Raw genomic sequence first — 20,346 nt, 5'->3', positions numbered from 1 at the left:
CTAAAAAAAATCATCAAATATCAAGCATTTCTGACATTTATGGATGGATTTCGTTCAAACTTGGTATATATTAGACATTGCAGGTTCCTGATGCACACCATTTTTTTTCAGATCAAATTCAAAATGGCTGTCTGGCGGCCAATTTGGTTTAATGAATGAGCTTCTAGACCCATATCTTGGACTTGTTTTGACTGATTATATTCAAATTTTAAATATTCATTATACATCATGTTATATATATACCGTATTTATCCGGGTATAAGCCCAGGGTCCTGAACATGGAAAATTGCCAAAAAGAAGGGGTTAGCGTTTGCCAGGAGATCCCCGGCAAAAAAACGAAAATTCGCGAAAATTGACAACACGCAGATCGAACTGCCGCAGGGAATAGAACGGCAAATGAAAACATGCAACTGAAATAAATGAACAATATGCAACACTAGAAGTAAAACAAAAATAATGTATTGCTTAAAATGTGACAAATAAACCAGAAATAATAAAAATCGACAGTGAGGAATCATTTGAATTAGGATTTTCCCGCCGACAAACACGGCCAATACGCGTGAACTAAAAATGAATTAAAATGTCAGGGGTAAAACTGCGTAAAATGATTTCCGTTCTCGACAAATTGCGAATCAACCGTCTACAAGAACAATAATAATTCACAAATTCACACAGTAAAAATTATAAAAATTCATAGCTGTTTGAAAAAACTTCTCAGATCTTTATTTGTACGTTCATTGCCATCTTCGTCAAACTCAAAACCCTCAAAGTGCAAGTCGGTGTCACTGTAGCCATCGAACAAAATCCCTACAACTTATTCCTGAAGTTCGTCGATATCGTCCCACACAATTTGGACTTAGCACTTTTAATCCACGGATTTCGCAGTCTGTCAGCTTGGCACTTTTCATTCATGTCTAATCATAATAAAGAGACAAGAAAAATGGGGTCGCTCTGCTGCGATGGCACACGATGCTTTTGTTTACAGTCTAGCAATCATCTTTGACCTTTATGCATCTGCTTTACTGATTGGCTAAGAATGACATCACTACTAGTATTTCATCATAAAAGGTCAAATCGTGACATTGCTTTCTTATCAGACTTGACGCTTATCAATCACGGTGAAAGTTACCATTCAGCAAGTTCCGGCGGTTGGAATGTCTCATTACATGTATATGGATATCGTGGTGGAATTGAAATAGGAAGGTTTTTTTTATCCAACGACAGAAGAATAGTTTTCATAACAGAAATGCAATAGCGGTGATTAAAGATGGTAAAGAAGTTGACAGTCTTCGGCGTGACATTGCAAAATTGCTGGCCCCAGTTATGGATTCGCAAGCTGCTACAAAATATTTTATAAAGCGAAAATAACATAATTTCAACCACTCTCCCAGGTACGCGTTGCTACAATATTGCAACATTGGTTTCATTGTCGACGACGCTAAAGCTGAACGAGTGCGACACTTGCTTAGCGGCTCTTCTTATACGATTTGCTTGAATCGTTTTTTAAGGAAGCACAAACCAAACGGCCGGCCATTTTTAGGGCAACGACATATTTCAAAAAGAGAACTACCGTTTCTGCTTTAATATATATTCTTATAGACTTGCTGACTGTTATGATTCTGAAAAAAATCAGCGGTGAACGCGCTGCCCTGAAGGCAGAAAACTGTCACAGCTATTTTGCGTTCACCCCTTGTTTTACGCAATTAACACTTGAATTTTTATAAGCATCACGACAGACTTCAAGAAAGTCAACTGTTAATACAACCACAGTCAACGAATAGAAAATATTTTTTTTGTGTAGAAAAAGACCCCCTGGGCGTGTGTCCGGATATGACCTCAACTTCTTTATTGTGTCAAAAGTGGGGGGTGGGCGTTTGCCCAGTCATGGGCTCTTACCCGGATAAGTACGGTACATGTATTCAAAATGGCTGATTTTGAATGCTGTTCCAGAGCAATATCTCTCAATATGGACAAGTACTTGTTTGACAATCAGATACAAATGTCAATCATTTTAATGTTAAAAAATCATATTCCTGACATGGTTATATTACTATAAACAAAACTATATATCTTAAATTTGATAACTAACGGGGACTGTGCCATGCATGGCTTGTTTTTTCTAAGGTCATTTCTTGGAGAGATGTACTGCAAAATGTGTATGGATAATTAAATGACTCAAATTTTGTTTTTTGTTTTATTTCTGAACCGGAACAAACAAAAAATTGTTTCAAACATTATACATGAACATTTTACAACGATACAATAATCAACACATTAGAAACTAATGCAATATAGATGTTGGTCACAACTTTCTATTGTCCTTAAAGTGCTACAGTAAATATGACGTGACATTTCTGTTTAATACATGTATGACTCCTATGTGATGTGTGCAGGGCATGTCAATTACATTATTTACTTTAAGATTGCTGTGTGACGAATTTTGCGCTTTAATATTCCCCGGGAAGTACTTGGACAGCACATAATAGCATCTAAGAAACCTAAACTCTTGTGTATTGATATATCTCTGTATTTTATTTACAGAGAATATGAATATCACGTCAGCAAAAGAACGAGAAGTCGTACTGTCCAAAATATATGAATTACTTAATCCTTCAGCCAATCACGATGAAGACCAGTTATTAAGTAAGTGTTATCAACATATGTATATATGTTTTTCACTCAAAGATAGAATCTACCAGTAGACACTTTGGTTATATATAACCTATTGTGTAGTATGATACGTTGGTTAGCATGTCCTCCCAGCATCAGAGAGATTGTCGGTTTAACTTCTACAGTGGGCTGCCTTCCCTCTCAGGAGTAGATGCTGTACACTTGCCAGGCTGGCAGCATTTAGTGTTGGGATTATACCATCCAGTCAGAGAGAATGTAAAACTATTGGTTCCTTCCACATGCTGTGCATGTAAACAAAAATCGCAGCATTTTCGTTGCAATGAATAGTGAATTACCACCTGAAACTTTTCATAGTCTAGATACTGTAAAATACTTTATTTTCCCTTGGAATCAATAATTTTCGCTATTTTCGCTGAAGGAATGATTCAGTGAAAATAAAATCCAGCAAATATACCTAAAATTTCCTATATTTTACCTTCAACTCGTCAAAAATCAGTGAAAATACATTCCATACAAAAAAACCCAAAGTCCATTAAGCGAAAATTAATTCCAGCTGAAATAAAGTATTTCGCAGTAGTTGCTCTTGAAAAAAACAAATCATGACATCTGTCCACTGTAGTTACAAATTACATCACACAAAGTTACTGTAAACTAATTCATGACATCTGTCCACTGTAGTTACAAATTACATCACACAAAGTTACTGTAAACTAATTCATGACATCTGTCCACTGTAGTTACAAATTACATCACACAAAGTTACTGTAAACTAATTCATGACATCTGTCCACTGTAGTTACAGATTACATCACACAAAGTTACTGTAAACTAATTCATGACATCTGTCCACTGTAGTTACAAATTACATCACACAAAGTTACTGTAAACTAATTCATGACATCTGTCCACTGTAGTTACAAATTACATCACACAAAGTTACTGTAAACTAATTCATGACATCTGTCCACTGTAGTTACAAATTACATCACACAAAGTTACTGTAAACTAATTCATGACATCTGTCCACTGTAGTTACAGATTACATCACACAAAGTTACTGTAAACTAATTCATGACATCTGTCCACTGTAGTTACAAATTATATCACACAAAGTTACTGTAAACTAATTCATGACATCTGTCCACTGTAGTTACAAATTACATCACGCAAAGTTACTGTAAACTAATTCATGACATCTGTCCACTGTAGTTACAAATTACATCACACAAAGTTACTGTAAACTAATTCATGACATCTGTCCACTGTAGTTACAGATTACATCACACAAAGTTACTGTAAACTAATTCATGACATCTGTCCACTGTAGTTACAAATTATATCACACAAAGTTACTGTAAACTAATTCATGACATCTGTCCACTGTAGTTACAAATTACATCACACAAAGTTACTGTAAACTAATTCATGACATCTGTCCACTGTAGTTACAAATTACATCACACAAAGTTACTGTAAACTAATTCATGACATCTGTCCACTGTAGTTACAGATTACATCACACAAAGTTACTGTAAACTAATTCATGGATAATCAATACTGTTTCACAAAAACATTGAAATTTTTCTCATTTTCATGATGGGGGTGTCATTCTACTATAATCTATTAGCAACAATAAAAAAATAATGGTTCTATGGTCATCTATTTTATTTTCTGAGAAAATCATATGTTTACATGTATATTACACAGGCTTCATGAAGAAAAAGTATAATATAACTATTTCAAATATTCAAAAACACTTGTTTCTATTTCCGTGGTAACAATAGTTGTAGGGTTTTCGTTCTGGAAGCCATTTTGAAAAGTAGTTAACACATTTGTCTGCTGAAAGTTTTCAAGTATAGCTGATGTGAATGGTATAAAATGTGTCTACAGACCTAATACTTCAATTATTTTGAGAACTTTTTTGAAGATTTTTTTCAAACTCAGTGTTTCCAAATTGTAGAAAAATCTTGTAAATCTTTTTTTTTTTCATTTCCACCAATGTTTGCAATTTGATATCCCTCACCAGATTTCCAGTGAAACAATTTCTCTAGTTTTGCTGAAGTTGTTCTCATGAAGTGGATTACAGTTTATTAGGCATTTAATGTCCATCTGACCTGAATATTACAGTATGTGTACGTCATTTAGAGAGGTCAAAAATGAAATAAAAAACAGCTGTTACGCCATATCCTAGTTGGGTGCATTGATTTAATATGTCTCATTACCTATGATAGATGTGCTCATTTATCACTGTATGGCAATTGTCATTGTAACCATGGTAATACCCACTCATTTCACTGTGTTCATTCAGACTACACTATATAGATGCATGTCATTTTGACGTTATTTTGTAGAGCATTGCCTATTAGGTAATACACCTATCTTTCATAGGGCCATCCATTTATTCTCTGTTCAGACACACTCTGCACATTTATTTGTTGGACCAGCAAATTCAATATGGCTGAATGACGGCCATTTTAAAGTAAAAATTCATCAAAACTACTACATCATATAATTTGTTTCATGTTCTGTTTCAAAATGGCTGACTCATTTCAGTTTTGTTTGTTTGTTTGTCACTATTAAAAAAATTGTCTCCTCTTATATTTAGTCCCCGTTTGGACGCAGTCCGAAAACAGGGACTTATGTTTTGACCTCCGTGTGTCCGTGCGTGTGTGCGTGCGTCTGTGCGTGCGTCCGGACCTGTATCTTAGAAATGCCTGGACCAATCACAATCAAACTTCACACACACATCATACATGATACCACGGTAGTATACATATGCACGTCAATTTGTTTCACGATCTGATTCAAGATGGCTGAATGGCGGCCATTTTTGTGCTAAAAAATCATCAAAATCAAGCATTTCTCGGCTGTTTACAGATGGATTTTGTTCAAACTTGGTATATACATTAGACATTATGGGACCTTAATGCAAATAATTTTGTTTTTCAGATAAGATTAAAAATGGCCGACTGGGGGCCATTTTGTTTTAATGAATGTGGTTCTCGTGCCATATCTCTGACTTGCTTTCACTGATTATGTTCAAATTTTAAATTTTCAATCTACATCATGTCATAAATAGACAGATATATTGGTTTGACGATCCTATTCAAAATGGCCAAATGGTGGCCATTTTGTGCTAAAAAATCATCAAATATCAAGCATTTATGGATGGATTTCGTTCAAACTTGGTACATATGTTAGACATTACAGGTTCCTGATGCACATCATTTATTTTTCAGATCGGATTCAAAATGATTGGGCTTCTAGAGCCATATCTCTTACATGCTTTGACTGATTATATTCAAATTTTATATATATACATGTATTCAAAATGGCTGATTTTGAATGCTGTTCCAGAGCAATATCTCTCAATATGGTCAAGTACTTTTTTGACGATTAGATACAATTGTCAATGATTTTAATGTTAAAAAAAATCATACTCCTGACATGGTTATATTCCAGCTATATTACTATAAACAAAACTATATATCTTAAATTTGATAACTAATGGGGACTGTGCCATGCATGGCTTGTTACTTGCATATTATGTCTGAGCCAACAATGAGTAAAGTTTTTGTTTGGTTTGACACATCTGCCCTCAACATTACAACCTTTTTGATATGCATATATGCTTATTTTTTTTATTGGCCAGTAAAATTTATGAAAATTTAAGATGTATGGATTGAACTGACATATTCCTAAATCTCCAGTCTTTTATTTTGTTACATCTTGTAATAACTGTAATATGAGTTATTGAGTAATATGAGTTAATTATTGCAGGGATTCCAAAAAGTGGGAATATTATTGACACACAGAGGGTGATGCAGTCATGTACTACCTGTGCAATCAATAATCTCATTAATCATTATGCATCTTTCTGATCATACAACCACTTGGTGTAATAAGTCTTGAACTTCTTTTTGAAGCATGCCTCCCATTTTGAAAATTTTGTGCAATCGTCAATATCTGGAGTCCTTAATAACATAGGAGGCAGATACTCTGTGCTAAAAAATTACAGCATAATGCAACTTTCTATTGAAACATGCTTGTTGTCTTGAAAATCTTAATACATATTCTGTTCTCTTTTTGAATTGACTACATTTCCTAATATGATAAGATGCAGATACCCAGTGCAATAATACAAAATTATAGCACTCTGAGTCTGTGATGGATATATGACAGATGTTTAGTAATCATTTTTGGGATCTTCTTCTGAATGTTGATACAAAATACAATTATTAAAAGTAGCCGTCTACTCACAAATAAAAAATACCCAGAATTTATTCATTTTGCAATAAATTATACTTCAGGGCAATATAAGGATATTTATTTTAAAAAAGTTTGGGATAACCAGAAAACTATGGCTGTATTTTTGTGGGTAGTCTATTTTATCAGTATTGAAACATTTTTACTGTAGCCTGGGGATATGGAATTTTTTCTAATATTGCGTTCTATGGAATAGTTCTGAAAAATAGCATAATTTTTAAAATATTGGGACAAGTTTCTCAAAAAACATCACTGTAAAATGCCAAAAAATTCAATAGCTCCATGATTCTACATAAACCAATGAACATTATCATGCAATTTATGACCAACTTTTTTCAAAAAATTATGAGTAGGCTTCTACCTTAAAGTACATGTATATGTTTTTTGTTGGATCTGTACTTGGATTTTGCACATTAGATACATGTATGAGCCACTCACTCCCATGGGAGAAATTCTGGTAGCAACATGACAATTTAATTGGCAGATCGAAAACTTTTTATATTTTTTTAATATACAATGTAAGCTCCCAATGTGTTTCTCTTTGGTAACAAAAGACTAGATTATATTAAATTTTAACTAGGATTTCTAAGATTAAGGGCATACAACTCAGATATCGGTGGCTGATATATGAAAAAGATTCAATTCCACATGCATCTCAATTAAACACATTTCGAACCAAAGAACATACAGTGAGCACTTGGGAAGGTTTGAATATGAAAATGAGTGAGATTATCACCTACATGAAAATGCAAAATGCCATTTTATGATCATCTTGCAGTTCATGTGACTTCACATCACATATCACACTAGTTGCCTACCCTTATCTTATATAACCTTGATTTTAAATGAAAAGTTACACGTATATTTAGTATGGAGGTGTTTTAAGAGGCTCCTTTTATATGGAAATGTCCTACAGTAGAGAAAGTTTGTTTATGCAGAGTTAGGTATTGTAATGCCAATTAATCACATTTGTTGCATTCTGATTGGTAGCTCCCTACTGCAAACACAGATAATAGCTGTGAAATATATGCCATCACTTCATATCATCACAGAAAAGTGTAATATTTGTATTTATGAAAATTAGCTGAACTTCAATTGTGTGTGTAACTACATGCATGTCAAAAAATAACATGAACATGAATTGTAACTTGCATTTAAGAATCATGCGAAAATGTGTTCATTAAAAACTGTCAGTGTGTGACACATACCATCTCCACATGCACTAATGGCTTCACAGTTGACCCTGCAGTTTTTGACATCTGTTCAAAACTGATACCTTTATTGATTTTTTTCTGTTAAAAAAAATAATAATAGTGAATTGATACTGTCAACATATTCCATGTTCATACTATTGTTATTCACAAAATAAACCTGTGAGGCCTTTTCCCGAGTTAAAAAAAAACATGACAACCCCTTGTAAATTAAAGTCCAGTTTGTCAAATACAGCACAATTATGGAAAAATTTGTTAAATTTTGCTCCATAATGAAGGCATTTATCAAAGTTGTAAAGCTTCAGTTTGGATAGATGCCCTAACTTCAATTTTACTTACCTGTCACAAAATAAAGCAATGTATTTTTTTTTCTTTTTTGAAAAAGATGTTGATCACAGCCTGCGGGCAATGACAAAATTATGTTCATTTTGTCCAAAATTAACGACAGATTCACAGAAAAATACATGAACAAATATTTCACTAAAATTTTGTGTTAAAGGAAAAAACATGAGAATGTCAATAACATATTTGTACATAAACCATTAAGAATCTTGTGTGTATGTTTGCTGATTGTAGTTGTCGAAAATTTAACGATATCATCGGTAGTATTGAATGTTGAATTGAGAACAATTATCTTGACAGCTGTGGGTAGAATGGGAAAGACACCCCACAACTGAAATGAGACAACACACAGTGTCGCTGGTATTAATACTGATATGGCATGTGGTGTTTTGTGCTAAATCAACCGACTGTTTTATCATTCACATAACTTCAGTGTGAAATTAGCCATGCGCCCATGGTTATTTTTTGTGCCTCTCTTCAAATACAAGTTTCCGGAGAATTTCGACTAACTGTGGAGTCAGAAAACTGTGGCTTCTTGTGTCAGTTCTGTAAATATGTACTGAGGTAACACACTGATTCGTCATTTGTATTTCAGATGATGCTAACAAGGCGACTGGGTATGAGAGAGAAAAGTATATGGCAGCAGTCACAGCACTGAAATCTGACGTGCATGTGCAATTACCACCGCAAGATAGCAGTACAAACATAACAGAGAATAAAGTGATAGGAAGAAACGAGAACATAGACCACAAAAAGAAGTCTTCTTCTGGGTGAGTAGATATTTCAATGTTTAAGGAAGGAAATGAAAATAAGAAGAACTTGTCTTGTTTGTTGTTTGCCTAATTTGCAGAAAATGTGATGTTTGAATCTACTCTATTAAGTCACTGAGGGCGCTGTTTCAAAATCTCACATCATAAGTGATCAAGCTCCTACAGTGGTATGAAAATGACACAGCAACTTAAAGTCATTCATGTCCTCAGTAATGTATTAATGATTCAAAACAATGATATTGTATGTAAAAAAAAAACTAATATTTTGCAAGGAGTGAAAGTATTTCCCTAACATTTATTAAAAAACAAACTACATTTTGTACATGTTTTTTCCAATTGCTAGATTGTGTGAATGTTTTTATTTTGTTTCTGTCTAGGTTATCCAAACTCAAAGGAGTGATATCACCTAAAAAGAAAGACACCAACATTATACAGATGTGGAGTGACCTCTCACAGCAAGGTCAGTAAACTGTGCTTTAAATCGCGGTTGTCGTCGAGCAGCGCGTGTTTGAATTTCATGTAAATAAACAATGTATTTTACACTCGTTATACGTCGCTATGAGTCCCATATCAAACAGGATGCGGCGAGAGGACTGACGCCCTTTAATATTTATGTTTGAAATAGTTGAAGTGAGGTTTTATCAGATGTTTTTAAAAACATTTTTATATACATGTATATATAAATACCATGGTTAGTAAGAAGAATTGCTATCTCACTAGTTCCAGGGAACTAGTTCCGTGATCCTCACTATAAGCAATTTATATAAATATCCAAAAATATATATTTAAAATTCTTAATTATTTACTCAATTTTATTTACTTATTTGTTTATTTATCATTTTTATTTATAATTCATTTGTATATCAATATCTGTATGTATGTTTTATAGTGCAATAAACTCATTCATTCATTCATTCATTCATTCACTCTCGGCAAGATTTTGAGTCTATTTGTGTCTAAGCTTCATTAGAACCTGTTGGGACTCCAATCTCTCTTATTTATTGACCCTTTGAATGTCAGACTTTTTTTCCCGCCAAAATTTTGTTAAAACGGTTTGCAAATTTTTACACATTTTTAAAAAATAATTTAACAAAATCTACAAAAAAATTACTTTAGGTCAGATTTATATCATTTTCCATTAGCTGCAAATCTTGCTAATTTTTTTTTAAATATTGCAAAAATAATGCAAATTTATTTGATGAAAAGTGACATAAGTTGACTTTGACATTCAAGGGGGTCAAAGGAAACTGAAAAGTGAAATTTGTTATTATTACAATTCCTGTTGAAATTACAATACGTGTGCTGCTATGTAAACTGAAATTCCAGTGGGGAAAAATTAGCTATTAAAAGATTACTGTACATATAGCGAAGGTAAATAAGCCTCTCAGAAAATGTTACTGCTATTCTAAGCCTCCCCTGTTGTGTGCATGCCTTGTTTATTTGGGGGGGGGGGGGGTTAAAGAAATGGAATACTACACATACCTTTGAAATTCGGGTAACCAAAAAGATTTTTTTTGGAATCTCTAAAATCATATGTTAATTTTGTCGCAGGTAAGCACCGCTGCGATACATTTCAAGCCACCGATTCATTGACATCTGAGGAACTAATCCAGACCTATTTAGAGAATCATAACATGGTTGAGGACCACCGGCTCTATCGCATCGCTGAGGTACCACTAGAAATTGATGATTCTGACGAATCAGGTATGAGAATAAATTTTCAAATTTATTTATTTTTCAGTGAAAGGTATTTTGTACATGACTTTTATTAAAAATTGATGAATTCTTTATTCGTGTAATTCCCATATATGTCCGATCAAGTATCATAAATGGTTGCTGAAATTATCGTACATCAGTATACGATGATATTCATTAAAAATTAATCAATTTTTAAATTTAAATAATCATTATCAAAAATGTCATGGACTTAGAAGCAGATTTTTGTGATTGTGATTTGTGACAGCTGTAACGTAAAACTGATTTTTTTTATTTTTTATCCCTTCTATTTTTTTGGTTCCCTTTCACGATTCCAGCCTTAGTGTACCAAGGTAATGCTCACAGATGTCCAACCCAATTTTTTTTGTCATATTTGGAACCATCGTCATGTTTAACTGCTCGGCTAATTTATTGATATTCATTAAACTTACTGCATGGTAAAAATAACAGTTTTACATATTTTCAGGCTATGTACCACTAGTAGCTCGATATGAAATATGCGCTTCTATCCCACGAATGTATAATATATATCCCATATTAGTATATACTAAAAATTATTAAAGTAAGCGTAATTGCTGAATGGTTTACTTTATTTCCATCCATCTGTCCATCCATCCGTCTGTCCACCCATGCTAATAGTGAAGTGTTCATTCCCACGTATAACGTTGCTACACTGCAGGTGTGCTGCAGTTTTTTGTAGCATGATTGCGATAATGTCTTGCCAACCTTCAACCCTTGTGTAGTTCATAAGATCATTTATTGATAGTGCTGAGCTGCACCTGGAGCTACAGTTGTGTTTGCTTACACTGGATAATGAATGTTGCCGTTTTTCTTGCTGGATAATGAATGTTGCCGTTCCTTCTTGGCTACCAACTGTTCTAGTACCACATCTAATGTTTGTAATGCAAATGTAATTGCATGTATTATTTCAGTCGTGAATCATTCATTATCAGTAAATTGATAATGCACTTTCTTGCTATATATATTGATAGATGATAATTAAGAGTAATGCAACATGCTAATAACTTTCTATTCAGTAAACACACTATGAAACATTTACTCATAGCTGCATGCTGTTTAAATGAATTGGCTTCTTCCTTTATTCACCCTTGTCATTAATTTAGATAAATTTATAATAATTTGGCAAAATTAACTGCCATTTTTTAACAAAAAAATTAATTATAATGCTCCATTTTAAAATTGCACATAGATGTACGTTAATTAATATAACATGATAGCTGAAAATGCACATTTTGCAGAAAAAACAGATTCATCAGTAAGAAAAATATGTAAAACCATTGCTGAAAATGTATCGTAGACGCAAATGATTAGCGAGTTTGAGAGAGAGGGAGAAAAAAAGAGAGAGTGCCATGTGACTTGTTTTCACCTTTCAAAAAAGTGTTTCATTCTCTCCTGCATCTCCACTGTAGTTGTCTTGGCAACATAGATGAGAAGAAGAGTGGACTACAACATGAAGATGATGTAATGGGACACTGTTCAGTAGGGCGTAAACAAGACGCATGGTTCTTTCTCTTTCAAATATATTTTGGCAACCATTTATATCTCGGCTTTATTTAATAGCCCTGCTAACTAACAAAAAAAGCTGCCACTCAATCTTGTTTCCAAGGATGTCTTTAGAATTTAACCCGCAGAATTAGGCACTGTTGGCCATTTTGAAACTTGAAATTGGGTTGAAGTACATAGTAGAGGTACTTGCATTTCAAAAACTAGTTCTGGTACCCCAATATTTTTTTTCTCAAATAGCCAGTGACCTCGAATAGTTAACTCTTATCTGTCAATGTAATGTCAATGTAAAATTTCAGGAAATTAATGTTTCAAAATGTTTACTTGTGATTTGTGGTGTGAATCAAGTTCTCTTTGTGCTATTGTAAGAAAAAGTTAGGTTTGTTTTTTATTTCAATAACAAAAAAACAGATTTAGTTTATGTTAGACTGCATTGGAATATTTTACTTGCCAAACTGTGATTGGTGAAAATTTAAAAGTCTGAAATGGGTTTCATATCACCCCACCCCCTCCTTATATATATGTGTGGTGTAATTTGGAAAACTTCCTTGCATTACAGCAAATAAGCTTAACATCAGTTTTTCATGAAAACTAGATATCATATTTTCATTAAATACTGTATTTGCTCTATTACCGGTGTGTTTGTCAGCTGTTGCTGTTTTCAGAGAATCTAACTTAAGACAGTCACGCATGATGAAACACTTAAAATTTATAATGTTTACAATCACTTTTAATAGAGCCAGTATGGTAGATGTATTTATATAAAAGATTTTATTATTCATTTATATACATGTAATTTCACTAGCATTACCGTACATTCATTCATGTCTCATCATAGTCGTATCTAAACACTTGTTTGAAAGAAAACAATGCATTTATTGATTGAGAAACTGTGCAAGGCTGTGACACTTTCAAAACTGGTGTGAATAAAATAGACGCGGTATTGAAGAATATTCTACTGACTGTTTGCATGCTTACTTCTTATTCTCTGTACTTCTAAATCATTATCTTTAGCAGTACATTTTATATACACAAGACTATGCAGGACATATGTTTTTGTGGTGTCCAAAATGGCGTGTCCTGCTGAGACTTCAATCCTCATCGCGTCACTCACTTTGCACACAGACTGGAATCAAATTCTTGTTTCTAGAAACATGTGTGAAATCGTGAGGTAGTATGTAGTATAAAGAATCTATTCAGGGAGATATATTTCTGACTTTTAGAAAATATATTGTTTGCTATGCATTTCATATTTCCTTTTTTTTCTCCAAGTGTGAATTGCTGTGCGAACCTACCACACACGGCTGCATCAGCCGGTGTCATGGAATCTTCGCAGAAATTTGCATAAAATGCGGTCGACTGGCGATCTCTGACCACCACCGTGGTAATGACCGTGGTGAACTGCTTGTTTGATTTCCTACTCTCCCCTTAGCTATATCTAATGCTGTCTTTAAAAATGCCACATTGACTCAATCGATCATATTGTACATTAACTTTGCATATGTCTACAGACAATTTTTTTTAATTTTGTCAAATATTGTAGTGGTGAAAATTCTCTAGGCTTCTATGACACAGAGTGTCAGCGACTTTAAAAAAATTTTGGAAATACCTCATAGCAAAAATGAAACAGTTTACTGTATGTTATGTACATACATTTTGTCTTGAAAAAAAGTAAAAAACATAGACGATATTTCTGTTTAGGACTACATGGGATAACGGCATTAAGACAATTATGGTAATTTTGATACGCTATTCTGTCGTCAACCAGGCCCGGTCGAACAAGCACCTTAACCTTAACCAAGATTCCCACAATAGTGAATGAATCTCGGCCTGTGCATTTAGCCTTTCCCATTGAGTCTGTCGCACTCACCCAGGGTAAGGGGCCAACACTTTTTAATGTTCAACCCAAGGTAGGACTATAAAGGTCTACTGTAGTAGCGAAGAAGTGAAGAAAACAAATGATTCATGTGCATTGTCACCATCAGGTGAATTAGAAACAGTGAAATTCTCAAATGAAAACCCATATTATGTGAATGCATGAAACCATCAGTATAGTGAGAACATTCAGATTGATCATATTTCAAACAGTTTTCACAAACATAATTTGTCTACTCAATAAATGAGCTATGTTTTGGCATTTCAGGAGTTGGCTAATTGGTATCTTCACAATTTTAAATGGTGTCACCCCCACCCCCCCCCACCCCACCCCCCCATCAGAAGCTCAATGACACAGCGGAAATATAGTCCTACAACTGAATGCAAATGTTATTTGGCACACAGTGGTTGCCATATTGGGGATACAATCTCTCAAGTTATTATTACAAAAAGGAAAGAAAAAAGATGTATAATAACAAGGTTATCATAAAAATATGTATGCACTTGGTCACTACGTGGTCATGTTGATCTCCGCTGTGTGTAGGTGGATACGATAACCTCATATTTAATACTGGGAAAATCTGACCCCCCTCCCTCTGTCTTTCACTATAATCAGAAAATAAAGCATGCATGTATGCTGGTATGGTTATTTTTAGCGTAATGTAATTTGCATAATAATTTGCATACTAAATTTGTTAAATTCTAATCTCCCGCCATTCCACCACTAACAATTCCATTATTGCATTTATTCTTTGGATTTACTATATTATATTACGGTGTTTATGCGTCAGTTCAGGAAAAGCATTCCTGTATGTGGTGTGGTACAGAATACTAGATGATGTGAGTTGAATCGTAAAACGTTTGCTTTCTATAAACCAGCATCATCACAAAAAGCATCATGCATTGTGACCTCACTCACCATGTACATGTGTTTTTTTTTATTACAATTCTTTTTGATTTTTACAAAAAATGTCAAAAATAATCAAATCAAATGTTTATGAAAATGATTATTTTAAGCAGATTCTATATTTTGACACACCGTACTCACTGATTAATATGTACCAGTTACAGTATAACCACTTCTAAATGAATTTGGCAATAAAGAATTTACTAGAGAGAGAGAGAGGCTTCTCTTCTATTGTCACCCCATGCAAGCCTTTAAAAACGTTTCTTTTATTGACTCCCCATCCCAGCCTTTAAAATCTTTTCTCTTATAAAAGAAGCCCCTTTTGGATATTCAGCCCAGCTTCGCTTTTATTAGGTACACAGTCAGTCTACAAAAAGTCCTTCCTATTGGCTACTTGGCCCAGTCTACAAAAAGTCCTTCCTATTTGCTACATGGCCCAGTCTACAAAAAGTCCTTCCTATTGGCTACATGGCCCAGTCTACAAAAAGTCCTTCCTATTGGCTACTTGGCCCAGTCTACAAAAAGTCCTTCCTATTGGCTATTTGGCCCAGTCTACAAAAGCCTACTTCTTATTGGCTACTTGGCCCAGTCTACAAAAAGTCCTTCCTATTGGCTACTTGGCCCAGTCTACAAAAGCCTACTTCTTATTGGCTTCGCTTTTATTAGGTACACAGTCAGTCTACAAAAACTCCTTCCTATTGGCTACTTGGCCCAGTCTACAAAAAGTCCTTCCTATTTGCTACATGGCCCAGTCTACAAAAAGTCCTTCCTATTGGCTACTTGGCCCAGTCTACAAAAAGTCCTTCCTATTGGCTATTTGGCCCAGTCTACAAAAGCCTACTTCTTATTGGCTACTTGGCCCAGTCTACAAAAAGTCCTTCCTATTGGCTACTTGGCCCAGTCTACAAAAGCCTACTTCTTATTGGCTACTTGGCCCAGTCTACAAAAAGTCCTTCCTATTGGCTACTTGGCCCAGTCTACAAAAAGTCCTTCCTATTGGCTACTTGGCCCAGTCTACAAAAAGTCCTTCCTATTGGCTACTTGGCCCAGTCTACAAAAAGTCCTTCCTATTGGCTACTTGGCCCAGTCTACAAAAGCCTACTTCTTATTGGCTATATGACTCAATAGCTTTGAGAGATAATCTATTGGATATTGATTGAACTGACGTGTAAAAATCTGGAAATGCATGTTTCCCAACATTGTGAGTGAATCTTCTTTTGATAATAGTTGTAACAATAACTTTGTTCTTGTCCAGTTCCAGAAAGAGAACTCAGAGCAAACGAGAATCCATTAAAGATCCAACACAACTGGCCAGACATGTCGTCATTTAGGTTTGAACTGAAGAAAAAACATGGAAGTCAAATTAAGGTAAGAGAACTTGATTATACTTCCAAAAGTTGAATAATACTTTATTATTTCTTCACTTGCACGTACTGGTAATTACCTAAGATTGCTCCATTCTAAGTACACCTAAGTTACTGATAACTGACTTGGCTTAAAACCTTTCTAACTTGTCAATTCATTGCTATATGTTAAACATATCTAGGCTGTAGATAATTGATTACTGTAAAATGAATCTTTTTGGAATTTAGAAATTTTTAGATTATCAATGTTCATCTCTGATTTTTCTCTCGGGTTCCATTCATAATTGGATATTTTTTTAATTTTTTTTTTTAAATATTTTTGTGCCAGGCGACAGTTCTGTACATTGAATGTCACCGTTGTCTCTCCTGACTTTTTTTTGTATGTGCAAATTGCAAGTGCTAGTGCTAACACATAGTGCATTTTGCCACAGAAGTCATATTCATGTTTGGGACTACATGACAGGGCTGTGTGGCCATCTCTCTGTCAAATGGCAATTTTAATGCGCTATCCTGGCGTCAACCAGGCTCGGTCGAACACAAGCACCTGCGGACCTTAACAAAGGTTCCCCCAAAGTCGCATTCGTTAGTGAATGAATCTCGGCCAGTGGAATTGGCCTTCCCAATGAGTCTGTAGCACACTCACCCAGGGTAGGGGTTGACCCTTTGATGTTCGGCCTAAGGTAGGATTTGAACTTGGGTCTACCGATCATGAGTCTGGAGCGACAACCACTATGCTACCAGTGACCGACTTCATAATTGGATATGCTCCCCATGGTACTCTTAATATTGAACAGTTGCTTCTTGATGGCATCATCACTAAATGTCGAGTCATGGAGAAAAATTGCCGTGTACCAACAAGGAACAACGGCAGTTGATATTTAGACATGAGATCCTGCAGATTTTGTAGCCTACCTACCATGTAACGCCCCAAATTACCTCAGCCTTGATAAAATTCTGTTGAATTTCATAGTACATGTATTTATGACGGACACATTTTCTAACTCGTTTAGCATCACAAGCTTTTCCCATCTTAATTTAGGTGCAATATTTGGCATGTTTCATTTATTTTTTCTATTTTTTTTTTTATTTTGGACCAAACAGGCATAATTTCTCATTGGCTAAAGGTGTGAATGTGTATATTTGATCTGTGTATTTGACCATACTATACACAACAATATATCTGCATTTGGGTCAATACAAAATTGAAATGAACACGACCACATTGACCACAATTTCTGCACACTGTGTACAATAATATTTATGTTAATGGTACTTATTTTTCTGCATCAGGTCATGGACCGTATCACTGGTCACAAAGCCAAGGGCAAGCTGATGACGATATCCCAGTCAACGCCTTGTTATAAAGTCCTACAACTAGCTCTTCATAAATTTGACATGAAGCATGTTGACACAAGCCTATTTTGTCTTCTAGAGTTGGATGACGATGGAGGTGAGATTAAAAGTGATAAATGTCTATTTTTCGAAAGACATAAATATTGCACTCAATTTGGTACCATGCATGTTATTACTCTACAAGTTGTGCATATGTTTCAGTGTCTGATCCACAATTATTATAAAAAGGGGTACTGTAAACTCTGTATTAAGAGCCGTGGCTTCTTATAAAATGGAATAATACAACAGAGGGGATGCGGCTTCTATTAGAGCATCTACACAAATGAGAAATGGTGAATTTTTGGGTCTCAATTATTCAAAAAGAATGGGTGCGGCTTCTATTAGGGATGTGGCTTCTAATACATATTTTACTGTAATGATGCTGTGGTCGTGTCACAATTTCACCCACTTTGCTTGCTTATTCTGGCACTCGTTCTCATTTCATGACTCACTTACTATGATTTTCATTCAAATTCCTTTTTACCTTGCCCGTACCATCAAAGATGGAAGGGAAAGGTATACTAAGGGAAAAATTTTGTCCGGCGTTGTCGTTGTTGTCGTCGGCCGCGGCTTCGTCGTCGTCGTTAATAATTGTTATTGTGTGCATAATAACTTTACTAATTCTATTCCAAACTTTATCAAACTTGGTCACCTTATTCATCAGTATAAAGTCTTCCCTGAGTTTGAACAACAGATGTTCTGTATGAAAATATCATGCAAAAATTGAGAAAATCTGATAAAGTATTTTGACTGTTTCTACTTGACTGATCACTGGTGATACACATCAAAGGTCACTGATCTCAGTGGAAATATGCATTGTTGTATGTGTTCAATGAAGCAAATGATTTATCTTTTAATAATATCCTTGGTAATGTATTTCAGAATCCTATACTGGGTTTCAAAACCAACTCATGGAGAGATTGCACAGTCTGATACACATTTGCAAACCTACCAATAAAATCTTTACAGAAAACAAGATGTCAGAAAATCAATATAAGCACCCTATGAACTGGGTGCCTAACTTTGATCAAGATCTGAAGCTAATAGAAAATCTGTTTACCGTATTTGTCTCCAGTTAAGCGTCACCTTCAATTAGGCGCCAGTGCCACGAAAACATCGTATTTTACACCTCAATTAAGCGCCAGACAGAGTTGAAATTTTGGGACGTAATGATCGTGAATTGGGCGCCGGCGGATCGACTACAGGTTACCGGTTAGTAGCGATAGACGCGATCGCAGAAGTCTCTCACTATTACTGTACGAATGACTTTAATGTAAAAAAAAATTGGTTTTGTGTCTAACAAATTTTGAGAAATCGGTCTATAATCTCTTGAAACATGTCTTTTTAGTCTACTGTAGAAAATATCCGCGTGGTTTTTAATTTCACAGTAAGTCCATAAGAACGAAATTAAAACAACGCGAAAATGTTCTGTTTCAAATGCGCTGTTATCACAGTAAACAGTGTTAAATTATTCTTTAAATGCTCAGTTTACTTTCCAAAAATAACTAATTTCTTGATTTGAAAAAAAATCATGCCGTTTTTCCCACCAAAATCAAAGCCGAAAGATCGCAAACATCGGCAAATCACTTCCGCATTGTGTTCATACATTATTTAAATGAGCTATGGTAATTTGATCACGTTGGCATCATCCAGCATTTTGATTGGTTAATTAACGACTTGACCTATTAGGTCAAAGAACACGTTTCAGGTAAAGTCCTAGACAGGAAGCATGGCAGACATCGTGACATCGAGCGTTTACATGCGACCATAATCATTCGCTTACGATGAAATTAAGTTGAATTTTACTTGCATTTTATTTTTTGGACGTTATTATAATTACTACTGAGTAATAATAATCGTAACCGTGGAATGCAGCATGACCGGATTTTGCTACCGTGATCATTTACTACTAAGCGATGCATTTGTGTTTGTTTTATTTTTCTGTTGATCGTACAGCAAACTAGGAATGTTTTCTAAAAGATCATAAATTTTGTATAACTTTCTAGACTGTCTGAAAACGGGTCATTTACTCAGTACCCGGTATTTAAAATACAGGCTACAGTGACTAAGCGTCAGACTGTAATGTAAAATATTGCCAATAATCTATCACCAGAATGGAGCAAGAACAATGGCTTGAAACACAGTTACCTGTACTAGAACTTGAAGTGCTTGAAATAAGCGCCATTTGAAACACAGTTGCTCAAATTTAACCACAAATAAGCGCCACCATGAAATGAAAGTGTAACAAAGTGGCGCCTAATTGAAGACAAATACGGTTCAAAGTTATCAAATCAAAAACAGTACATAAAAAATACATTAAAAGCAAAACATTTCATCCACATTTTAAA

The 20,346-nt window shown here is 34.7% G+C and overlaps 1 protein-coding gene across 2 annotated transcripts in view; it reads left to right on the top strand.

The window, feature by feature from the left end:
• LOC100376628 (uncharacterized) overlaps positions 1-20,346 on the top strand; it is a 54,168-nt gene that overhangs the window by 11,503 nt on the left and 22,319 nt on the right. For both annotated transcript variants that reach the window (XM_085491152.1, XM_085491151.1), the window contains exons 8-13: positions 2,542-2,643; positions 9,046-9,220; positions 9,598-9,680; positions 10,772-10,924; positions 16,498-16,610; positions 17,897-18,056. In XM_085491152.1, the coding sequence (XP_085347278.1) occupies positions 2,542-2,643; positions 9,046-9,220; positions 9,598-9,680; positions 10,772-10,924; positions 16,498-16,610; positions 17,897-18,056 (786 nt within the window). The remainder of the gene's footprint in view (positions 1-2,541; positions 2,644-9,045; positions 9,221-9,597; positions 9,681-10,771; positions 10,925-16,497; positions 16,611-17,896; positions 18,057-20,346) is intronic.

Source organism: Saccoglossus kowalevskii, chromosome 16, assembly GCF_978046115.1.
Source record: "Saccoglossus kowalevskii chromosome 16, keSacKowa6.1, whole genome shotgun sequence".
NCBI lineage: Eukaryota > Metazoa > Hemichordata > Enteropneusta > Harrimaniidae > Saccoglossus > Saccoglossus kowalevskii.
The sequence above is the reverse complement of the archived record's forward strand: the minus strand, read 5'-3'. Positions and strand labels throughout refer to the sequence as shown.